Source organism: Arvicola amphibius, chromosome 1 (assembly GCF_903992535.2).
Source record: "Arvicola amphibius chromosome 1, mArvAmp1.2, whole genome shotgun sequence".
NCBI classification, from domain to species: domain Eukaryota; kingdom Metazoa; phylum Chordata; class Mammalia; order Rodentia; family Cricetidae; genus Arvicola; species Arvicola amphibius.
In genome coordinates this window covers 37,278,181-37,300,438 of record NC_052047.1, presented here as the reverse complement: position 1 = coordinate 37,300,438, position 22,258 = coordinate 37,278,181, and the positions used below count along the sequence as shown (strand labels likewise).

The 22,258-nt window shown below is 41.1% G+C and overlaps 1 protein-coding gene across 3 annotated transcripts in view; it reads right to left on the bottom strand.

Annotated features, from left to right (window-relative positions):
* The window catches only part of Rfc1 (replication factor C subunit 1), a 73,901-nt gene that overhangs the window by 31,599 nt on the left and 20,044 nt on the right, over positions 1-22,258 (bottom strand). For 2 of the 3 annotated variants that reach the window (XM_038317731.2, XM_038317733.2), the window contains exons 3-10: positions 18,276-18,351; positions 16,587-16,709; positions 9,261-9,493; positions 8,272-8,349; positions 7,412-7,489; positions 6,191-6,278; positions 3,848-4,122; positions 1,346-1,453 (exon numbers count right to left, since the gene is read on the bottom strand). In XM_038317731.2, the coding sequence (XP_038173659.1) occupies positions 1,346-1,453; positions 3,848-4,122; positions 6,191-6,278; positions 7,412-7,489; positions 8,272-8,349; positions 9,261-9,493; positions 16,587-16,709; positions 18,276-18,351 (1,059 nt within the window). The remainder of the gene's footprint in view (positions 1-1,345; positions 1,454-3,847; positions 4,123-6,190; positions 6,279-7,411; positions 7,490-8,271; positions 8,350-9,260; positions 9,494-16,586; positions 16,710-18,275; positions 18,352-22,258) is intronic. The other variant, XM_038317732.2, reaches the window with a different exon arrangement.

Sequence of the window (22,258 nt, the reverse complement as noted above, 5' to 3'; positions counted from 1 at the left end):
TCCAGTTCTAATAGACTGGACCCTCTCTTCTGGCACAGACATGCATCTAGACAAAACACTCATGCATTTGAAATAAGTAAATAATTTTTTTTTCTAGATTTTTGCGGGGAACCTGAGTTCAACTCCTAGCATTCTCTTAGAGGCTCACAACCACCTGAAACTCCACTTCCAGGGAAATCTGTCTCTCTCTTCTGACCTCTGAGGGTACTAGGCATGCAATAGTACACATACATATATATATATATATATATATGCCAGCAAGCCACCCATACATTTAATTAAAATAAAATTAAAACAACAACAAACTCCTTTTAGGCAAAAGTCCAGAATATCAGGCCCTACAAGTATGTCCCTATTCTCCTCTTCAGCAATCTTTAGTCCTTGGTATCTTTGCACCAATTACAGTACTTTTCCTTTAGTTAGCTCCTTAAGCATCCCATGTAAATTCCTTCCCCTCTCAAAGATGTCACACACCCTGACACTGACCACATTTACATGTCATCATGACCTCTTCATACCTAATGACGCCTCTTCATTCTTCAAATCTCCATTTCAATGGCATTATGTAAGTCAGTGGTTCTCAACCTGTGAGTCAAGATCCTTTTGGGGGTCGCATCTCAGATACCCTACATATCAATTATTTACACTAAGATTCTTTTTTTTTTAAAATATTTATTTATTTATTATGTATACAACATTCTGTCTGTGTGTATCCCTGCAGGCCAGAAGAGGACATCAGACCCCATTACAGATGGTTGTGAGCCACCATGTGGTTGCTGGGAATTGAACTCAGGACCTTTGGAAGAGCAGACAATGCTCTTAACCTCTGAGCCATCTCTCCAGCCCCCTACACTAAGATTCTTAACAGTAGCAAAATTACAGTTATGAAGTAGCAACAAAAGTAATTTTGTGGTTGGGGTCACCATATGAGTAACTACTGTCTTAGGGGGTCGCAGCATTAGGAAGGTTGAGAGCCACTATCTAAGTGATCCACCCAGGATCATCCGTGTTTCTCTACTATATTCTCTAAGAGCACCTAGGACTTTTCTCTCAAGGCACATAACACAATTACTGTCAAATAATAATGTTCTTACCAAGCTTTCCCTTAAGCTCTGAGTACCAGGAAGGCAAAAGACACTGGCGATATCAGCAGGGCATGGAAAAGCCCATCCCTTCTCAAGTTACTTATTATTTAAAGGAAAATGTGTCCATCAGTGAGTCAGAATATGAATAAAAACTTCTAATTCATAAGGAGGTAGCTGAGACTTTTCTGTTAATAATGGCTAACTCTACTGGAACATGAGGCAGAATCCTGACAGAGTTGCACAATCATCATGACTCTTACCTTGGGTATTTCTTTGGAGCCCAGAGCTTTGGGACCTTCACGATTTAAGAAGCTTCGATAAGCTTGATAATTAGTGCGCTTCTTTTCAGAATCTTCTGGACTTACAGACTTTGCACAGAAGGAAAGAAAAAAGAAATCATACAAAGTTAAAACGTACCCAGAAAGAATCACATATAATTCGTGTGTGTGTGTGTGTGTGTGTGTGTGTGTGTAAATGCATGTATTTCTGATTCAGAGATACTGGGTGTGTCTAGCACAAGTATATTGGGGAGGGCTCCCTAGATAACTTTTAGAACCTACTACAACACTGTGTATTCCTATTTTATATTGTTTTAACTTACAAGTAACTTCAAATCTATTGTAGTAGACAAAATATTCATTTGTATAAATAAGTGATATGACAAAAAAGATAGTTGAGCTGATTTTGAGTTAAATCGGCTACTACAGCTGATCCTAGAATCGAAGCCTTTTGTTGTTGTTGTTGTTGAGGAGGAGGAGGAGGAGGAGACAGGGACTCACTGTGTAGCCCTGGTTGGCCTGGAACTTACTATGTAAACCAGGCTGACCTTGAACTCAGAGATGTCTATGTCTGCCTCCTGAGTGCCAATATTAGTGGTATATACCATCACATCTGGCCCCAACCCTACTTATCAATGCCTCTCACCCATTAAAAGGTCCTTGTCAGATTATAGTTGCCTAGACCATGTGCCTTGGGAAGCCATATTTTTAACAACCTTCAAAAGACAGTCCTGTATACCAATTGGGAATATATTCATCTGTAACAGTAATTCTATTCTGTAAAAATCTGAAATAACTTTGGACTATCTGCCTGCCTGCCTGCCTGCCTGCCTGCCTTGTTTTGTTCTGACAGGGTCTTACTGTGTAGCTGAAGCTGGCTTTAAACTATCAATCTTTCTTCCTCAGCTTCCCAAGTGCTGGGATTACAGGTATGCACCACATGGGGCTACAAAATAACTGAAGCTTTTTCAGAATTATTTGACCAAGATCAACTGAATTTACTAAACTCTGATGTTCCTAAGTACAGGTTCTGAGATATCCAACTTTGGAAAACACCATAACAATAACAGTATCACTTTTTAAACTTTGATTTCTGCCTCCCCCAAAATAGTCACCTTCTGCAAACTTCCCCATGCACTAGTGTGCCTGGAGAAAAAGGTCTCCACCAGGTAAGCATTTAGTGAAGAAAAAGCTGAGGGCAAAAAGCTAACTGGTCCTCTAACCATATTTATGACCATTTCCTGCAGACAAAGCATTTTAAAACCATCAGCATCCACTGTTCTGCACACACACACAATGATGATGAGCATTCAAACAGACACGATTCTGCCTTTGATGCTAACTGCCTATGCAGCAGGAAAAGAATGGTAGTTTCTCTTATAAATCTAAAGTGCTTCCAAAATGGAGGTCTAAAGACCCTCTGTTTGTGCTTTTGTTTTTCAAGACAGAGCTTCTCTGTGTAATGGCCCTGGCTGTTCTGGAACTCACAGAGATCCACCAGCCACTGCCTCCCAAGTGCTGGGATTAAAGGCATGCGCCACCACACCTGGCAAAAATAAAAAATAAAAATAAAAAGTACCTTCTTAAATATATCTGAATCAAATTCTTTTTGTGTCTCTGGGGAACTTAATTTGTGACTCAGACAGACCTTAACTTTGAGGTTCTCCTGACTCAGTCTCTCAAGTAACTGGGATTATAAGGCCTGTACCGCTAGTTTGGGGAATGGGGGTGGGGGGAGCTTTTGAAAAGCATCATTTTGGCTGGACAGTGGTAACACATGCCTTTAATCCCAGCACTCAGGAGGTAGTGGCAGGAGGATCTCTGTGGGTTCTCTCCTTCTACCATGTAGGTCTCAAGAACAGAACTCAGGTACAGCAGTGCCCTTACCCACTGAGTCATCTCATGATGCCAAATACACAATCTCATCTCTATTCTACATACACATCGAGAAGTAACCATGTGTCACAAGCTGTTGAGTACCGTAAGCCAATTACAGCAGGTGACAGTTGATATTTATAAGGCAAACACACCAGGTGATCAACTAATCTGATGGAGAAAATTCATAGGCGAGGCTTATGAAAATATTGCTTATAAATACTGACTGCTCCTGTCTGTAAATCCACATGTGCAAAGAAACCTATGGTATCTCCACAATACTTACTCTGTAATGTGTAATTTCATGTGATATGTATATGTAATCTCATGATTACATCTCAATCTTATGGGCACATACTTCTGTGGAAGGTCAGGGAGATAACTTCCCATTAACTTGTATAATTTTGATATACAGAAAATGTACTAGGATATGCTTCTTAACCAGATCCTTTATTCCCTGAGGACTGTAAGACACTGAGGCCCTGTTTTTTATCACTAGCTCAGACTACCATAAAGAAAACAATTTCTTCTCAGTTCTAAAACAAGCCACATACAATTTACTGATTCATAACCTCAAGAGCAAATACATATTTTTCATAAATTTCCTACCTCTTTTTTAGCTGGGGAACTTTTGGTTTTCTTAGGAGTTTGTTTCTCTCCTCTGAGTTCAATGGCATTTTCTTTTCTTTTTGAGGCCATCGGCTCTGTGTCTTTATAAGAACTTTCTTCTTTTGCTTTCATAAGTGCCAGCTTGGAACTGGCCTTGGGAGAGGGACCGGCTTCCCTCTGATGAGCTGATGAGCTGCGGGGCTGCTCAGATCCTTTGGAGCTCCCACCCTTACTGGGCTTAGCAGGACTGCGGGTCTTTATTAAGAAATGCCCTGCTTTTACAAAGAAAACATTATGATTGCTATTTGGGAAATATGCCCAGCATCAACATTTTTATTCTTCATTTTTGAACAGTATGACTTCGGTAGCACATAATATCACATGACTTCAAAACATTTACTACTCTAGCTCAGATGGCATTCTTGTTTTTTAAACTTAAATATTCACATAATACTTCTTTGCAATCAATTCATATTAAAAGATCTGTCATTTTGCCAGTTGGTGGAGGCGCACACCTTTAATCTCAGCACTTGGGAGGCAGAGGCAAGTGGATCTCTGTGAGTCTGAGGCCAGACTGTTCTACAAAGTGAGCTCCAGGACAACCAAAGCTACGCAGAGAAATCTTGTCTCAAAAAACAAACAAAAAAAGAGATCTGTCATTTTAAACTTAAGCTATCCATGTAATATATTATTGTTAATAACACAGAAAGATGGGGCTGGAGAGATGGCTCAGAGGTTAAGAGCACCGCCTGCTCTTCCAAAGGTCCTGAGTTCAATTCCCAGCAACCACATGGTGGCTCACAACCATCGGTAATGAGGTCTGGTGCCCTCTTCTGGCCTGCAGGCATACACACAGACAGAATATTGTATACATGATAAATAAATAATTTAAAAAATAACACAGAAAGATATGGGTGTAGCTCAGGAGTGCAGTGCTTGCTCACCAATGCACAAAGCCTGAGTTCAATCCCAAACTGTGTGAAAAGACAAAGACTCCATCCCACGGATATGTTATAAAATTTACAGAGACACTAAAATAGTGGGAAAGCCTCAAATCCTGAATTGCCAAGGCTAAAAGGTACTATATAAGCAGATTTACTTCTATAATTAGATCTTCTATTAGCCCCTCACATCTACAGGTTCCATACTCATGGAGACAACAAGCTATGAATAGAAAATACTTTGTACAGATACAACCCATGTACACTTTATCCTGATCACTACTCTCTAAACAATACAGCATAATTAACTATCTACATAGCACTACATTGAATCAAAGTATCTAGTAATGCTTAAAGTATATAAGAAGTCAAGCTGTCTACAAATTATATGCAAATTCCACACCTTTTGCATAAAGAGTCCCCACAAACATGGGTACCCAAAGGGATCATGACACTAATCCTTCACAGATAATGGGGGAGGGGGGTAATCTGTATCCCAGCTACTTAGAAGGCCGAGGCAGAAGACTGCAGCTCTAAGGTTGAGGTATAGAATGATTCAAGGCCAGCCTGGTTATACAGTAGGGCCCTATCTCAAAATAAAAAGTAGAAGGCTGAGAATATAACTCAGGAACTTTAGCAGGACGTGCAAAGCCCCAGGTTTTAATCCATGGCATTGCAAAATAAAAAAGGGTAAGGAAAGGCGAGGAGTGACAGTATCAGTCGATGGTTCAGTATCAAGACCAGCACAGAGCAGGCCACCCAAGACAATCGGGAAGAGCTTCAGATAATCTGAACAATCAGAAGCCAATTCCGTGACAGTCCCCTCTAGCAGGAAAGCTCAAGGCATTGCTTCTTTGTCGTCACATACCAAAGTTGGGGAGCCGAGAGTACCTAATGCACTCTTTATAACCAGCCAGTGTCCAGGTCTCAAAGTGCAGGTGATCTCTCACTTAGCACTGTTCAACTCAAAAGTTTTCAACTTTATAATGGTGCAAAAGAAACATGCATTCAGCAGGGAAACATGGCTAATTTTGAGGTATGATTTTAAAGGATTGTGACCGTATATCAGCCCACCATCTCTGTGGGTCCCAAACTCATGGATTCAGTACTCTCTTGAGATACTGGGCATCAGCAGTGAGATTCTCACAATGTGCTATGCTGCTGACACTCAGAAGACTGGATACATACCTGCACTTTTCACTATGACATGTTTCAACTTCTGACCAAGTCTTGAGCATAAGGACATCATGAGAATAGGAGCAGCTTATCTAAATAGAGCATACACTAATGGCTCTAAAACGCCCACCAAACAATTAGTGAAAAGAATGCTTAAGCAAAGTTACCATGTATTCTCTTCTATAAAGACGAGTAAGTGTTCTCTTACATTCCTTGCTAGAATTACCTTTATTAGGGCTCTTATGGTTTTCTGCTTTGCTTCGATCAGCTTGGAGAGGTGATAATGACTCTCCCTCTTCAGGGTCCTTTCGGGCCTAAACAGTGTAAAAAGTGTCAGAAGTATTAAGTAATAGGAAAACTATTACCACAAAACCTGCTGTTAAAATGGATTAAATTTTTAAGTTTAAGTGTAAGAGTCATCTTTCAAACCAAACCAGCAAGACACTACAATAAACTGCCATTCATTTATCCACAAAAAATATCGCAGCAAAGGCAGTATTTTATTACTTCATTTACTGATAAGGAAACAGATAAGAGATTACAACAGAATGCCAATAAAACATCTCAATTCCATCTCCTAAACCAAAAACAGAAGTCTTATTAGTGTTTCGTTTATCTCAGCTTCCAAACTACTAATAGTATTATGCAGCTAAAATAGAAACAAACACAAAAAAACTGAAAACAACTTAAAACCCAGTAGGAAAATAAAAGAGAAGCCAAGAATGGCAGCTGATGCCCTGATCTCAGTACTGGTTGGCTGAGAGTTGAGCCAGGAGAAGTGCCAGTTTAAAGCCAATCTGGGCTACATAGTACCAGGCACCCAGAGCTACATGGCAAAGACTGCCTCAAAAAACAAAGCATAAAAGACACTCAAGAAAAACAACAACAGTGAGACTCTGCTTCCTGGAAAGAGTACTACACTTATTAAACCACATTCTTAAGAACTAAAATAGCCTCAAATAATACATAAAAAATTTCTTCTGATAAGGAATAAAAGCAAAACCTATGGTTTCATAGGACAAATTCTGATTTGTTTTATTTTTTGCAATCTTTTGAAAAGACTAACTTTGTAAATGAATTTCCATACACACACACAAAAATTACAAACTCAAACAATTTAGCTAGTAGGATGACTCAATGGATAGAAACCCCACTTATTGTACCTGCATGGGGACTTGAGTTCTGATCCCCAGCACCCGTGGGAAAGTAGACATGGCGGGGCACTCCTGTAACTCACTGCTCGGGAGGACAGAGACAAAAGGATCCTGAAGGTTCGCACTCACTGGTCAGCCAACCCAGAAGAAATATCAATAAGCTCCAAGTTCAACTAAGGTGAAGAACAAGACCTGACAATCCTCCTCTGGTTTAAATGCGTGTGTGCGCGCACACACACACAATAAGCAATCAAACATCATAATATACACACACAGTAATACCATAATGTTACCATTTTGGTCTTGGGTTCTTCATCCAACATGGCTAATGTTCGAGCAAACTCTTCATCTTCATGCAACTGCCTCTCCAGCTGTAAAATGCACATACACAGTAAGATGCTTTTGTTATTTTTGTATCTATACACTTTTAAATGTGTGCTTTTATGTTTAAAAAAACTTTCTAAAAATAACAAATGACATCTTCCCACTAAACATTAACAGTATCACAGGTTTGTTTCAAAAAACCAAGCTTACAGATTATACACCTCTAGAACTGCAAGCATACTAAAATTAGTGTACATTTTAAATGTTCTTTGTTACATTTATTTATTTATTGTATATGTGGGTGTGTATGCCATGGCATTCGCGAGGAGGCCAGAAGACAACCTGTAAGAACTGTCTCCTCCTACTCCGGGCCCTCAGACACAGCAGCAGGCCCTCTACCCATTGAGCCGTCTTACTGGCCAATGGGCTCCCACAGTCTAAAGTGATATTTCTTTATAACATCTGAAGCTGCATTTTCTCTTAATGGTCTTAGTATAACTTCTCCTTATTATATGTCTTGAGGTTTGTAGTTCTAAGGGAAAGCTCATGTGTATATGTGCATCTATGTGGGTATGTAAACTTGAGTGTTTACAGATGAGGGCATCAGATCCCCTGTAACTGGAATTACAGACGGCTATAAGCCACCTGACATAGACACCAGGAACCAAACTCTGGTCCTCCACAAAGGCTGTATTAGAGCTTAACACACAGACAGTAACACCCTATTCAAAAGGAGAAAAAAAAAAAACTAGAACATCTTGGTTATTTGTAAATATGCACCAAGTCATAACGTCAAGTTATTAATGATAACTAGGTAGAACGGCAATACCTCTGCGTCTTCGTCAAGCTGCAACTGCTTGGCGATGGCCTCATCATTCAATCTGGAATCGTCCATGTTTTGAGAAGACTGTATTCCAAAGAAAATCAAGCAAGATAAACATAAATTAGGCTAAAAGTAAAGTGCTCTTTTGGCAACACCTAATTAAATACATCAGTCAGAGATAGGTCTATCAGTAATAGTCACAATCCACAGCAACAAAGTCAAGATTACAGCTGTTCTGAAGAGATCGAGTTTCATAAAGAATAAATATCCTACAGACAGATGGTTCTCACTTTAAGAAAAGTGTGCACACACACTACTGGTTAGTGCTCTGGCTTGCAAAGTAGTCTAAAACATCGATCAATCCATGTAAGGATGATGGCTGAGCCCTGTGAAGGTACCAACGAGTCAGTACACGTGACAGCACAGCCTTCATTGTGCTTCACGCATATGTCCATTTCCTCGACAACCAGTCAAACTAGAGAATCAGAATAGCTACACTCTGTTAATATGTTTATCTCATTTCAAAATAAAATTGCGTACTGTTTGCTGAAGTCAATAGTATAAGTTTCCATTTTGAAAATTTCATTTAAATTCTAAGAACTGTAACTTTTTCTTATAGTTTAAATGCTTTGTTTTCAAACAAAAAAAAAACATATCTACACTGTGTGTGTGTGTGTGTGTGTGTGTGTGTGTGTGTGTCTATGTGTGTATAAATTCTAATTCCCATAGTTTCAAAATGGGCAGTATTTGTCTATAATCATGGAAAAATTATTTCATTATGATTAAAGCATGCTTACTAATTTATAATATCCCAAGTTTTCTTTAATAGTATCCATGAGTGAGTATCAAGTCCAAATATTCTTTTTCTGTTGTTTCAGAGTGTCCCATTATCTAGCCCAGGCTGACCTCAACTAATGCCCTTCCCGCTTCCCTCTCCCAGGTGCAGCTGCCTGCCCGCCAATCCTCACACGCTCGCTTGCATGCACAATACCCACCTCTCTTCTTTTGCTCGCCACCATCTTCTTACTGGATCTCTGGACACTTTCAGTTCCAAAATAATCGAGCACTGATGTTGGTGTAAGTTTTATTGGTGATAAAGGTTTATTCTTAGTCTTGGTGTTTTCTTCATTCTTTTTCATGTTTGATGCTCCAAGGTAACTGTTTGTAGATACTCCATTCTCTTTTGCTTTGGAGGTTGCCTTTTTACATACAAAGTCATCGTCTTCATCTTAAATGGAAAATATTTTTGATAAAGCATAGGTCTTTATATAAAATAACTGTTTCTAGTAACTTTTTCTAAAAAGCAATACCTTGAGTTGTTTTTTCTTCCTACCTTCTGAATTTAAGAGTCACTCTTACATTCACAAGGCCAGGCCTATGGCTACACAAATATTTGCAACACACCCATTCTATACCAGGCACTGAGGATACAGAAGAGACTACTTCCGTAGTGAAAAGATACACACCTGACCCCATGGAACCTGTGGTCTACAGGAAGAAACAGACACACTAACTTTACACACACATACATGTATACACACATACCTACGTACAGATAACATTTATTTTCAAGCTGCATTAAGAAGCAATAAAAGAAAGCAGTCTAAGGAGTGATTAAGAATACCAGAAGCAGCCGGGCCAACCCCAGTCATGACTCCCCACACCAAGAAGGGAATGATTATAGAAAGGGGTGTAATTCAGTGACTGCCTAGAACACATATGAGGTCCTAGGTTCACTAACACCACAAAGGGAAAAAAATGTTCAACAAAGTGAGGGATGTTCTTTCTGATAAAGCAATCATCAAGGAAAGCCTATTCTTGGGAGATCAAACTCAAGGCCTTGTGTGTACCAGTCAAGTACTCTTCCCCTTGGCTACAATCCTTTATTTTTTTGAGACAGAGTCTATGGAGCTCAGGCTGTTTTTGACCTCCCTACATAGCTGGACCAACCTCCAGCTCAAACCTTCTGCCTCAACAAACCCTACTGTTGAGATCGCTAGTGACCCGGCACACCTGACTAGGGAAAGTGTCCCTGATGAACAAAATCTGTTTATCAGGTGTTGTTGATCGTCGTCATCAGAGCCCTGAAACGAAGACAGCTCCAGCAAGCACAGTCAGATAAGGTGCACTACAAGCACCAAGCCTTACAGTGAGTGTGCTCCCAGGTTGAAGGCGGTGCAGCTACAAGAGTTCAGGCAAAGAGGCAGAAGTCAAATCTTATAGGGCTTCCTAAGTAATAGAAAGAAACTTGGATTGTAGCATAGAAGCCCAAGCAGCGCAAGGTCACACCCAGTTAAGTCTTGTCCTTCGGAGAAGACACTGGAGGGAAAGGCAAAGGTAAGGAGCTCACTCAGGAAGCCATTACAACCCCAGACAAGGCGCTGTGCTGACTCGGGTAGCTTCACAGAGACTCTGGCTACGTGCACACTGAAGGCTGATGGCTAACAATTCTAACCATTCATTTGGAACTTCAAACTGTTTTGTTACATTTTATATCCTAAATATAATTATAAATATATAATTTGCCTCAGCAGGTATAAGTGCTCTGTTGCTAATCCTGATGACCTGAGTTCTATCCTTGAGACCCACCTGGTAGGAGAGAACTGACTCCCACACGGGGTATTCTAACCTCTAATCATTCACTGAGGCGCATGCACCCACATATGTGGGATACATTTTGTCTACCCTGGAGAGGACCTTTGTCCTACCACATGCTCTACACCACGGTGTTCTGCCTCGTCAAACGCCTATAGATGGGACCAGAGAGATGGCTCAGTGGTTAAGAGCATTTGTTTTCACAGAGAACCTAGGGTTCATACCCAGCATCTATCTGGTCCCTCACAGCCAGTGAAACTCCAGCTCCAGGGGATCCTATGCCCTCTTCTGCCCTCTGCAGGCATTACATAATGTGGTACACATAAACAGGCAAACACTCATACACAAAAAATAAAAAGAACCTTTTTAAGATTTATTTATCATATATAAAGTGTTCTATCTGCATGTCTGCCTGCACACCAGAAGAAGGCGACAGATCTCATTACAGATGGTTGTGAGCCACCATGCAGTTGCTGGGAATTAACTCAGGACCTCTGGAAGAACAGTCACTTAATCACTGAGCAATCTCTCCAGCCCCTAAAAATAAGTTTTTAAAAGAAAAAAAAATCATAAAGAATTATTCTTTTAAAAAGCCTATAAACAAGCAGTCACATAACAGAAACCTCTGAAATAATGAACCAAGTGCTTTGTCACAGTGGTAGAAATCTACCATAATACTGTCACAGGCACATCTGAACACATCTTGTCAGCTTGTCCTGCTAAAACAAAACAAAACAAAACTCAAGAAAGAACAGCTCTGTCTCCACACCAACTGGCTGTCTTTTTTTAAAGCCCCTTTAGGCTTTAGTACTTTAAAGGGTACATCGATGTCTTATGTAGACAGAAGGCAATATGAGCTATGCAGCCAAGTGTGATGGTACAGCCCTGTAACTCCAGCACTGAGAAAACTGAGGCAGGAGTTAATTCCAGTGAGTTCTAGGCCAGCTTGGCAACACAGTGAGAAAGCATCTCAGAAAACAACAGAAAGAATACAGCAAAGTAACTTGCTTCCTACAAAGCTACAGTCACTGGACAGGTTTTGCTGAGCCATCCTCAGGTAAAATAAATACTCTGCAAGCCTACACATGTGCAGAGGTAAAGCATTCCTCCTGTTTTCTAATGAACCTGATTTGTTTGTCTTTGTCGGAAGCCAAAGGCAAGCTGTTCTCTCCTCCCCAAAATCTGTAATAAAACCCTGATAAACAGATCTAAGTCAGATTTCTGACAACTACTTGAAAATCATAGGCAACTCAACACTTAAAATTTCCCTCCAGGATATTTGTCTCCTTGTAAAAACACCATTTATTTTTATTTATAGACAACATAATCTCAAATGTGCTATCAATGACCGAGTAAACTAGCATTTTCCAACACGGAGCAGAGGAATTGCCTAAGAGAGGAGATTGCTCTGCCACTCTGAGTTAGCCATGTTCATTTATTTAGAAGGATAACGGGTGAAAGAGAAAGGAATAATGTGAAGGTCTATAGTGAAATCTATTTACAAGCCCAGTAGGAAAAGCAAATCTAATTCTGGAGCTCCTGCGCTCAGCTTGGCCTCTGCAAATGGATCTGACTGTCCTAATGCTATGAATGTCTTGCCTTTGGTCTGGAACATACCAAAATCCAATTAACAGGAAGATTTCATTACAAAGATTAAAAATAATTGACTTAGCAACAAGTGAAACTCTAAGTAGGGAGCTGGTGCGCAAAGCCTGAGTGCATGTATGGAGAGACTTTTCAACGCTGCTCGCTGCTGTCGGTTTGGAAGGAACAGTGCACTTGTTAGGCCTTCAAAATACTCGTTAATTAAAAGAATGGAAAAGGCAGGCAGCAAACATCCCATCTCCAGTCATTCATGTGGTAAATCAGTCTTGCATATAAGCAGAAAAAGAAAACTAATCAAGAAGCCAGGAGTCTTATGATTTGTTACCAATAAATCCTTTCAGAATCAAAATGAGTCAGGTAAACAGTTTTTCTTTTGTGTGTGTTAAGAAATCACACCCAAGACCGAGCATCCTACAGGGAGAGGCGGCACAGGCAAGTTAAGACATTAAACAATAGAAAAGTGGGTTGCATATTTATACCCAGATAAGTATATGTGCTTAAATACACAAGCTTGTTCAATGCAGCTGCATAAGGCAAAGGACCAGATGAGGGAATGGGATATGCACTAAGTGATTTAACACACTGTTAATCCAAACACTTCACCCATGCTCAAAATCTCAAACTTGGATTCTTTTTTTTTTGATTTTTTTTTCGAGACAGGGTTTCTCTGCAGCTTTTTTAGAGCCTGGCCTGGAACTAGCTCTTGTAGACCAGGCTGGCCTCGAACTCACAGAGATCCGCCTGCCTCTGCCTCCCGAGTGCTGGGATTAAAGGCGTGCGCCGCCACCGCCCGGCAAACTTGGATTCTTTTATACAAATTCCTAGCATGCTTGCCTCCTAGGGGAGAAATAGTCCTGTGTAAATGCTCAGTAGGGACAGTCATTGTGAAACACCATGCTTTATAAACATAGAACTTCTATACTTTACTCCAAAAAAAAAAATCCTAAGATGTAAATTAATACTGATTCTCAACAAATGTAATCAAATACAATAAATAGACAGTTCTCTCACGTCGGAGACATAATCTCCCACAACCATTCTGCACTTCCCTGGCAGAATCTATAAGAAAGCTTTTAGACAGAAAACTATACTTGTGGAGCTGGAGAGATGGCTCAGAGGTTAAGAGCACTGGTTGCTCTTCCAGAGGTCCTGAGTTCAATTCCCAGCAACCACATGGTGACTCACAACCATTCATAATGAGATCTGGTGTCCTCTTCTGGCCTGCAGGCAGAACACTGTATACATAATAAATAAACCTTTAAAATCATTTTTTTAAAAAAAGAAAACTATACTAGTTGCCTCAAACACAAAATTATGTAACTCTAAAATTGAGCAGAGAAGAATATTATACTAACCCTTAATATTTTCTGCTGTTTTCCCAAGTTTTGGTCACTGACATTATACAGCAACCAAAAAGTACACCACCACTTTTTCCCCCAATTAATACCTATCAGATAAATATAACTTTCAAAGCACTGCCTCCAGAATCATTCTAAAGTTATCAATAAACAATCCTACAGAAAAGACAAGACAAGGAAAAGCCCTAATTTCTTCAATCAAACAACAGTTCCCGGTGAACCTGCATGAGGTTCCTTTGGCAGTGCTGGGATTAAAGGCTTGGGGCACCACGCCCAGCAGCAGTGGTTTCAACCCCACAGTCAAGAGACAAGGGAGGGTGGTGCATACCTGAAATCTCAGTGTTGGCAAGGTAAAAGCAGGGGGATCAGAATCAAGATACAGAAATCCACAGACTGGGCTACAGGACACTCTGTCTTCAAAACAGAATAAAACTAGTTTCTACATTTCCATTCTATAGGGTTGAAGAAATGGCTCAACAGTCAAGAGCACATACTGCTCCTACAGAAAACCCATTCGATCCCAGCCTCCACATGGGAGCTCGCAAGGGATCTGACAACCTCTCCTGGCCCCCTGCAGGCACCAGGCACAAACATAGTGTACAGACATACAAGCATGCAAAAACACATAAAAATTACATAAAAAATAAATTTTTTTAAATCATTGGGAATGCAGATACTAGGTAACACTAAACATCACAGTACACGGGTGTGATGCTAATCTAACACTAAACAACACAGTACATGGGTGTGATGCTAATCTAACACTAAACATCACAGTAGACAGGTGTGATGCTAATCTAACACTAAACATCACAGTAGATGGGTGACATACTTTCAACCGTCAACTTGATGAGACCTAGAGTCACATAGAGTTAGGCCTCTGAGCGTACCAGCTGGAAATGTCTTCTATATATTAAGTGAGGTGGGAAGAGTAATTTGGGGGCAATGACTGGACTAGAAAAGGAGGTGGTAGCAAGCTGAGCCAGCATTCACTCCCTGCATCTCATGCGGATGCCATGTGACCAGCAGCCTCAACTGCCTGTTGCCATGCTGTCCTCACTGTGGCACCTCACACTGTGGAAAAGATAATAAGCCTTTCTCCCTTAGACTGTCAGAGTATTCTATCACAGCAACAAATATAACTAAGATAATGGGCACACTGTACCCCCAAATTCTTAGCTAAGATAAGGACAATCCTCACTTCTACATACATATGCCATAGGCTGAATGGAGCAAGCATTGAGTCAGATGTGATAGCTCACACCAGTAATCCCAAACTGAGGTAGGGAAACTGATGTGAGTTCAAAGCCAGCCAGGGCCATACAGCAAGACCATGTCTCAAAAAAGAAAATAACAGTAAGACGGGGAGGGGAAATCAAATTGTCTAGTGATTGTAAAAATCTCATGTAAGATACTGAACATCTCTTCAGAAGGTTGTAATTAAAAATTATTCTAATGAAAAGAGAATCTGTGATCAGAGTCCTTAGTGTACTTAAATTAGAAAATAAGGATAGCCCTGGTCCACAGTTGAAAGTCACAGCTGTCTGGCACTGACATGTTTGCGGGAAAGCTTGACCACACAGCTTCACTCACACAACAGACCGACTACCATGCTGCTTAACCCTCCCACACATTTAAAATGCCATGAAGGCAAAAGGGGCCTCTTAAATGTTGTATAATATGCCTAAGCAGATATTTAGCAACAAAGTAAAAAGGTTAAAAATGCCACTCTGTCCCTGTTGTAAGAAACACATCAGTCCTGCCCAGCTTGAGACCCATACCATGAGAGGAGCTCACCCCCGAGGGCCAGGACCCAGAGGAGGAAGAGCCCAGAGACCTAGGATAGAACCAAACACAACTGGCAAAAAAAAAAGGCAATGAAATAATTCCTAATAACAAGCTGCTATATTCATAGTTGCCTAGCCCAACTGTCATCAGATCATCAGAGAGGCTTGATCAAGCAACTGATGGAGACAGTTGCAGAGACCTGTGCACAGTCAAACATTAGGCGGAGTTCAGGGAATTCTTCGGAAGAGGAAAGGGAGGAATGTAGGAGCGAGTGGAGTCAAATACACTACAACAAAGCCCACAGAACTAACTAAGCTGGGCTCATCATGGCTCAGAAACTAAACCAACAACCAGGGAGCCTGCAAGGCACTGACCTAAGCCCCCTGCATATATGTTACAGTTGTGTAACTTGGGCTTCTCACGGGACTACTAAGGTGGAAGCTGAGGTTGTCTCTGACTCTGTTGCCTGCTTTCAGGACCCATTCCTCCTACTGGATTGCCTTGTTTAGCCTTAATAGAAGAAGCGGTGCCTAGTGTCACTGCAACTTGATATGCCACGACTGGCTGGTATCCATGGGAAACCTGCCTTTTTCTGAAGAGCAGCAGAGGAGGAAGAGTGGACAGGGGGAAGGTCGCCAGGGTTGGAGATGGGGGGGGGGTAAAGGCAGGAGGGATGGGGAGGAAAAGAGGGAGGGAAAACTTTGGTTGGGATATAAAATAAAATATAAAAAAATAAATAAACAAAAAAGAAACACAAGTCTATTACAAATGTTTAAAAAAATAGTTCAGGTGTGGGAGAGATGGCTGGCTCAGCAGTTAAGAGGACTAGCTACTATCAGGTGGTGGTGGTACACACCTTTAATTCTAGCACTCAGGAAGCAGAAGCAGGCAGAAGCAAGTGCAAAGGTTCTAGGTCATGATGTCCTTCCTCTGATAGATACAATTCAGAAAGCCAAAATACATTTGGTACCTTACCTGTCTCAGAAACGTAAGTAACGGGATCTTTCCGAGAAATTTTACCAGGTTTAGAAGGCAGTGGCAATTTTTCTGATTTCTTTTTAGCATTTTTTACCTGCACTGTCTCCTCTGAATCTGAATCTACAAGAGAAGGATTAAAACTATGAAAGGAAATACCAGTGTATTTTTAAGTGGTCATTATGAACCAATCCCCTGAGAAGCATCTCTTGATGAATTCTTTACATGACTTTTATCAGTAATAAACTCCTGCATTAGATCCTATTACTGTTTTAACAACCGACCCAAACCTTAAAAACTACCCATGTGGGCTGGGAGCGTGTCTCAGTGGGTACAGGTGCTTGCTGTCAAGCCTGATGACCTAAGCTCAGTCCCCAGTACCCACACAATGGGAGAAAGCCAACTCCCCAAATCACCTGTCCTCCACGTGTGGTACCCCCCCACACGCACACGCACACACACACAAAAACAAAGCAAAACAAAAACAAACAAACAAAAAGAACCCACAAATATATTATCTTTAACAATTCTAGGAAGCAGAGGCAGGTGGATCTCTGAGTTTGAGGCCAGCCTGGTCTACAAGAGCTAGTTCCAGGCCAGGCTCCAAAGCTACAGAGAAAACCTGTCTCGAAAAATAAAATAATAAAAAAAAAAAGAGTCAGTTCTCTCCTTCCACTATGTGGGTCCAAGGAACTCATCAGGCTTGACTAAAATAGGTGGGGGGGAAAATACCAGAAAATATGAAAATTAAGTCAGGTGTAGGTGTGTGTGTGTGTGTGTGTGTGTGTGTGTGTGTATGTGTGGTGCAGGGGACTGAACACAGGCCTGCAGTGCTAGTTACTTAGGAGCCTAGGCAATATCACAACACCCTGTTTCAATAAATAAACAGGGCTGGGGGCTATGGTTCAGTGATAGAGTGTTTGCCTACCAGGCAGAGGGTATCAGTTCAATCTCTGGTTTCACAAAATAAATAAATGAATAATTAAGACATATGCACAAAAAGTCCTGTTCCCCATCTCAAAACTATATTAAAAGAAAGTCCTTTAAATTCTATTTATTACTTTTTCAACAGAAATGAAATTACCATATCTTCCTATCACACATAAAAAATAAATTTTGGATATTTACTTTGGGGCAAGATGGTTCAGCAAATAAAGACACCTACCACCAAGCCCGATGACCTAAATTCAATCCCGAGGACCTACACATGCAAGAGAGCACCAACTCCTACAAGCTGTCCTTTGACCTCCACTCACACGCCATGATACACATGGCCACATACACACAAATTAATTAAATGTACCCAATATTTGCTTTAACAGCAGCACTGTAAGGTACTTTCCTTTTTTTTTTTTTTTTTTAAACAAACTCAATTTCTAAGAACCTTAGTTTGAAAAAATGTAATGAGAATATTCGTTTTTTGCTTGATTGTTTTTCAAGACAGGGTTTCTCTGTAGCTTTGGAGCCTGTCCTGGAACTAGCTCTTGTAGACCAGGTTGGCCTCGAACTCACACAGATCCATCTGCCTCTGCCTCCCGAGGGCTGGGATGAAAGGTGTGCATCACCACCACCCAGCCACACAGCACTTATTAATGTCAGAAACACGTGTGTCTCAGATGTCAGTTTGGAAAACAATCACATGGGAAATAAAAGACTTTTAAGCCTTTAAAAACCTCAAAAAGAAATTACCTGAATCATAGATGATCCTCTTTTTCTTGTTGTTCTGCTTCGGTTTGGAGGCATCCTCTTTACAGGAATTATTAACCTGTAGACAGCAAGGTATAATTAGAACAAAGGAAGCCTATATAACTTAGCCTGTCATTCTCATTAGACTCAGGCTTAGTGGCTGTCAATAGAAGCAACTCTGCCGCTGTGGAGATATCTGTTGATATCTAGAGACACTGTTTATCACAAAGTAAGAGACAGGTTTCTTATGACGTCTAGTACGTAAGGGTGCTCCTAACATCATCCAATGCAACAGTTATCTAGCCCAAAATGTCGGAATGCTCTTGCTGAACAGGACAAGAGCAGAAGCGCACAGGAGGGAAGACTCACAGAGAAAACTAAACTATTATTCAGCTACACGTTCAGCACCAGCCCACAAAGAACAAAGAGTAAAAGGATGTCAGACATCACAGGGTCAAGACGCTATTGCCTTGAATGTCCCTAAATGCCTTGGTCTCCAAGGTGGTGCTATTGAGTGGTGGCAGAACCTTTAAAAGGCAAAGCCCAGTGGAGGGCCCCTAAGGGGGAAAAGAGAACCAGTCCTATCCCTTTTCTACCGGTCTGTCTCTTGGCCATGAGGGGACCATTCTGCTCTACCACACACTCCCAGGATGATGTGCTGTCGTCAGCAGTCCCTCAGCAATAAACCTGAACAGATCACAGACTGGAAACCTCAACCCAAAACAACCTTTCTCTTTATAAGCAAATTATCTAAGTTGTTTGGTGACAGTAATGGAAAGGTGGCTGACACACAGGTTGGGTGCTTGCTAAAAATGCAAGATAAAAACAGAAATAAGAGCTAAGCTAGCAGTCCATGATTAGCAAATTCATGCTGAAAAACTAAAGGCAAGCCAAAAGCTTACATATATTTATAAATGTCATAATTCTAACATACTCAGATTTTCCCAAAATGCATCAAGAAAGTAGACCGAGAAAAATGATCACTTAGAAAATGAAAATACCTATGTATTTCTGTCCATTAAAACAAAACATCAGAACACAACTAGTTTCAAAAGCCAAGACAAATGAACCATAATTTACAGCTACAACAAAGAACTAGGTCAGGAAACAGAAGTAAAGGCAGCTACAGTAAGTCTGAAGTACGAAGGCAAGATACCTCAAAAGAAAGTCTCCAGTTCTTCCTATAAATTCTGCCCAAATTTCATACTGCTTCTATAAAATAAGTCCAAGTACTTAAAAGGTCAAAGTTTTAAAAGACTAAAAAGAACAAGTCAAGCACATACCTTTAATCCCTTGCATTCAGGAGGCAGATAGCCAAGACCACACAGAGAAACTGTCTCAAAAAAAAAAAAAAAAAAAAAAAAAAAAAAAAAAAAAAAAAAAGGCCGGGCGGTGGTGGCGCACGCCTTTAATCCCAGCACTTGGGAGGCAGAAGCAGGCGGATCTCTGTGAGCTCGAGACCAGCCTGGTCTACAAGAGCTAGTTCCAGGATAGGCTCCAAAGCTACAGAGAAACCCTGTCTCGAAAAGCCAAAAAAAAAAAACCTAAACCAAGATTTCACCTGCTGCCTAGCAAATAGGAAATCAAGAATTTGGAGCCTGAGTTTGATCAAGTAAATTACACGGTAAACCAAAAGAACCAACAATCTTTGGAGGAATATAACTGGATCCAATACAATAACACCCCCCCCAAAAAAAATTTCAACCTGTGTGGTTAAGTGCATCAAGACAACGAATCATAAGGATCCAGATATCTGTCAATCATCACCACAATGTTTGTGTGAGGTGCTTTTGGATAAATTTAATATTTAAATCAATAAAATAAAGGAAATGTCCCTCCTGGAAATAGTTGAGCCTTACCAAATTAGGAGAAGCCCTGAGAAGCTAACCTTCCCTGGATTGAGAGAGAACTCTTGCCTGACTTCCAGCCAGAACGTCATTGTTTTTCTGCCTCTGGACCGGAACTGGACCACCACTTCTTTGTTTTGTTTTGGCTTTTGTTTTTTTTTTCTGTTGTTGTTGTTGTTTGGGTAGGATTGTTTTTGTTTTTCAAAACAGAGTTTCTTTATGTAGTCTTGGCTGTCCTGGAACTTGTTCTGTAGACCAGGCTGGTCTCAAACTCACAGAGATCCACCTGCCTCTGGCTCCCTAGTGCTGGGATTAATCACTTCCCAGCTGAGACCATCACCTTTTCCCGTGGCCCCTAGTCTACAAGAGTCGACCCACCTGCTTAGCTAGTCTGACCCTCAGGCCTTACACCTGGACGGGAACTCTACCATCAGCTTTCCTGGGTCTCCAACTTACAAGCTGCAAACCTTGTCAACTTCTACAACCCCTGAACCAGTTCTTAGTAATAAATCTACTTATGTTCACACTACTGGTTGTTTCACTGGAGAGCGTGACTAACAGAAATTGTTAGCGCTAAAATATGGAAGACTGCTATTAAAAATATTATCTACGATAAGAAGCGACTTTAAAACTAGGTACTGAGTAGAAACTGGAGGGATTTTGAGATACATGCTAGAAAAAGCCCAGAATGCCATAAAGGAACTGTAAAAACATGAGCCCAGCTGGGCAGTGGTGGCACACGCCTTTAATCCCAGCACTCAAGAGGCATAGGCAGGCAGATCCCTGTGAGTTCGAGGCCAGCCTGGTCTACAAAGCAAGTTCCAGGGCAGCCAAGGTGAAAAAAAGACACCCCCCCCCAAAAAAAAGAAAAGAAACAATAACCCGAGTCCAGCAGCAGTTCACGAGAAAGAAGAGAGCTACCGTGAAATCTCCCGTCGCAGAAAACACGCACATCATCACATCATCACGAACAGCACGCGGAGATCAATGTCTGACTTGGGAATCTAGCACTGTGACAGGAGTAGCTTGCCTAACCTACACAAAGCCCTGTTTAGTACTCATTGTCACCTTAATGAAAAATAAAAGCTAAAGGTCAACTTACTGAGTTCCCTGACAGAAACAGTAACAGGCTGGAGCATGTTTTTAATCCCAGCACTCAGGAGACAGAGGCAGGTGAATCACTGTCTGGTTTACAGAGCGAGTTCCAGGACAGCCACCAGGGCTACACAGAGAAATCCTGTCTTGAAAGAAAGACGGGGGAAAAAAAGAACTTGGTTGTGTGCAGACCTAATGGCATATGCTTCTGATCCCAGCGCTTACAAAACACAAGCAGGCAAGCTCTGTGAGCTGGAGGCCAGGGTGGCCTACAAAGGGAGTTCCAAGCCAGACAGTCAGAACTACAGAATGAGACCCTGTCTCAAAAAAAGGGGGCGGGGGAGACCTAATTTGGTTGTAGGACTAGAGAGGGTTGCACTTGTTGCTCTTGCAGAGGACCCAGTTCAATTCCCAGCACCCAAATGGTGGCTCACAATTCCATGGGATCCAAAGTTCTCCTCTAGCTTCCGTGGGCACCAGGCATAGAGGTGGTACACATGCATATATGCAGACAAACCACTCTTACATATAAAATATATACATACACACAAAATAATTTTTAGAAAAATAACTTGATTATGTTCTAGTGCTCTACGAAAAGTAAGAAATTTAAGTATTGAGCTAAAGAGAGTCTAAAACAGCTAACTGTACAGGCTAAGCTCTAAAAACTCATGGTAACAGTGAATTACATGAGAAAACTCACAGAATCACTAACCTGGGCCCTTAGAAGCTCACAGAGACTGAAGCAACAATCAGGGAGCCTGCATGAGTCTGACCTATGCTCTCTGCATACATGTTATGGTTGTATAACTTGGTCTTCTTGTGGGACTACTAACAGTGGAGGAAGGGCTGTCTCTGACTCTTCTGCCTACTTTTGGAACCCTTTTCCTCCTACTGGGTTGCCTCAACCAGTCTTAATATGAAGGGATGTGCCTGGTCTTATTGCAACACAATATGCCATGTTTGGCTGATATCCCTGGGAGACCTGCCCTTTTCTGAATGAAGAGAAATGGATCAGGGGGAAAAAGGAGGTGTGGGAGGGAC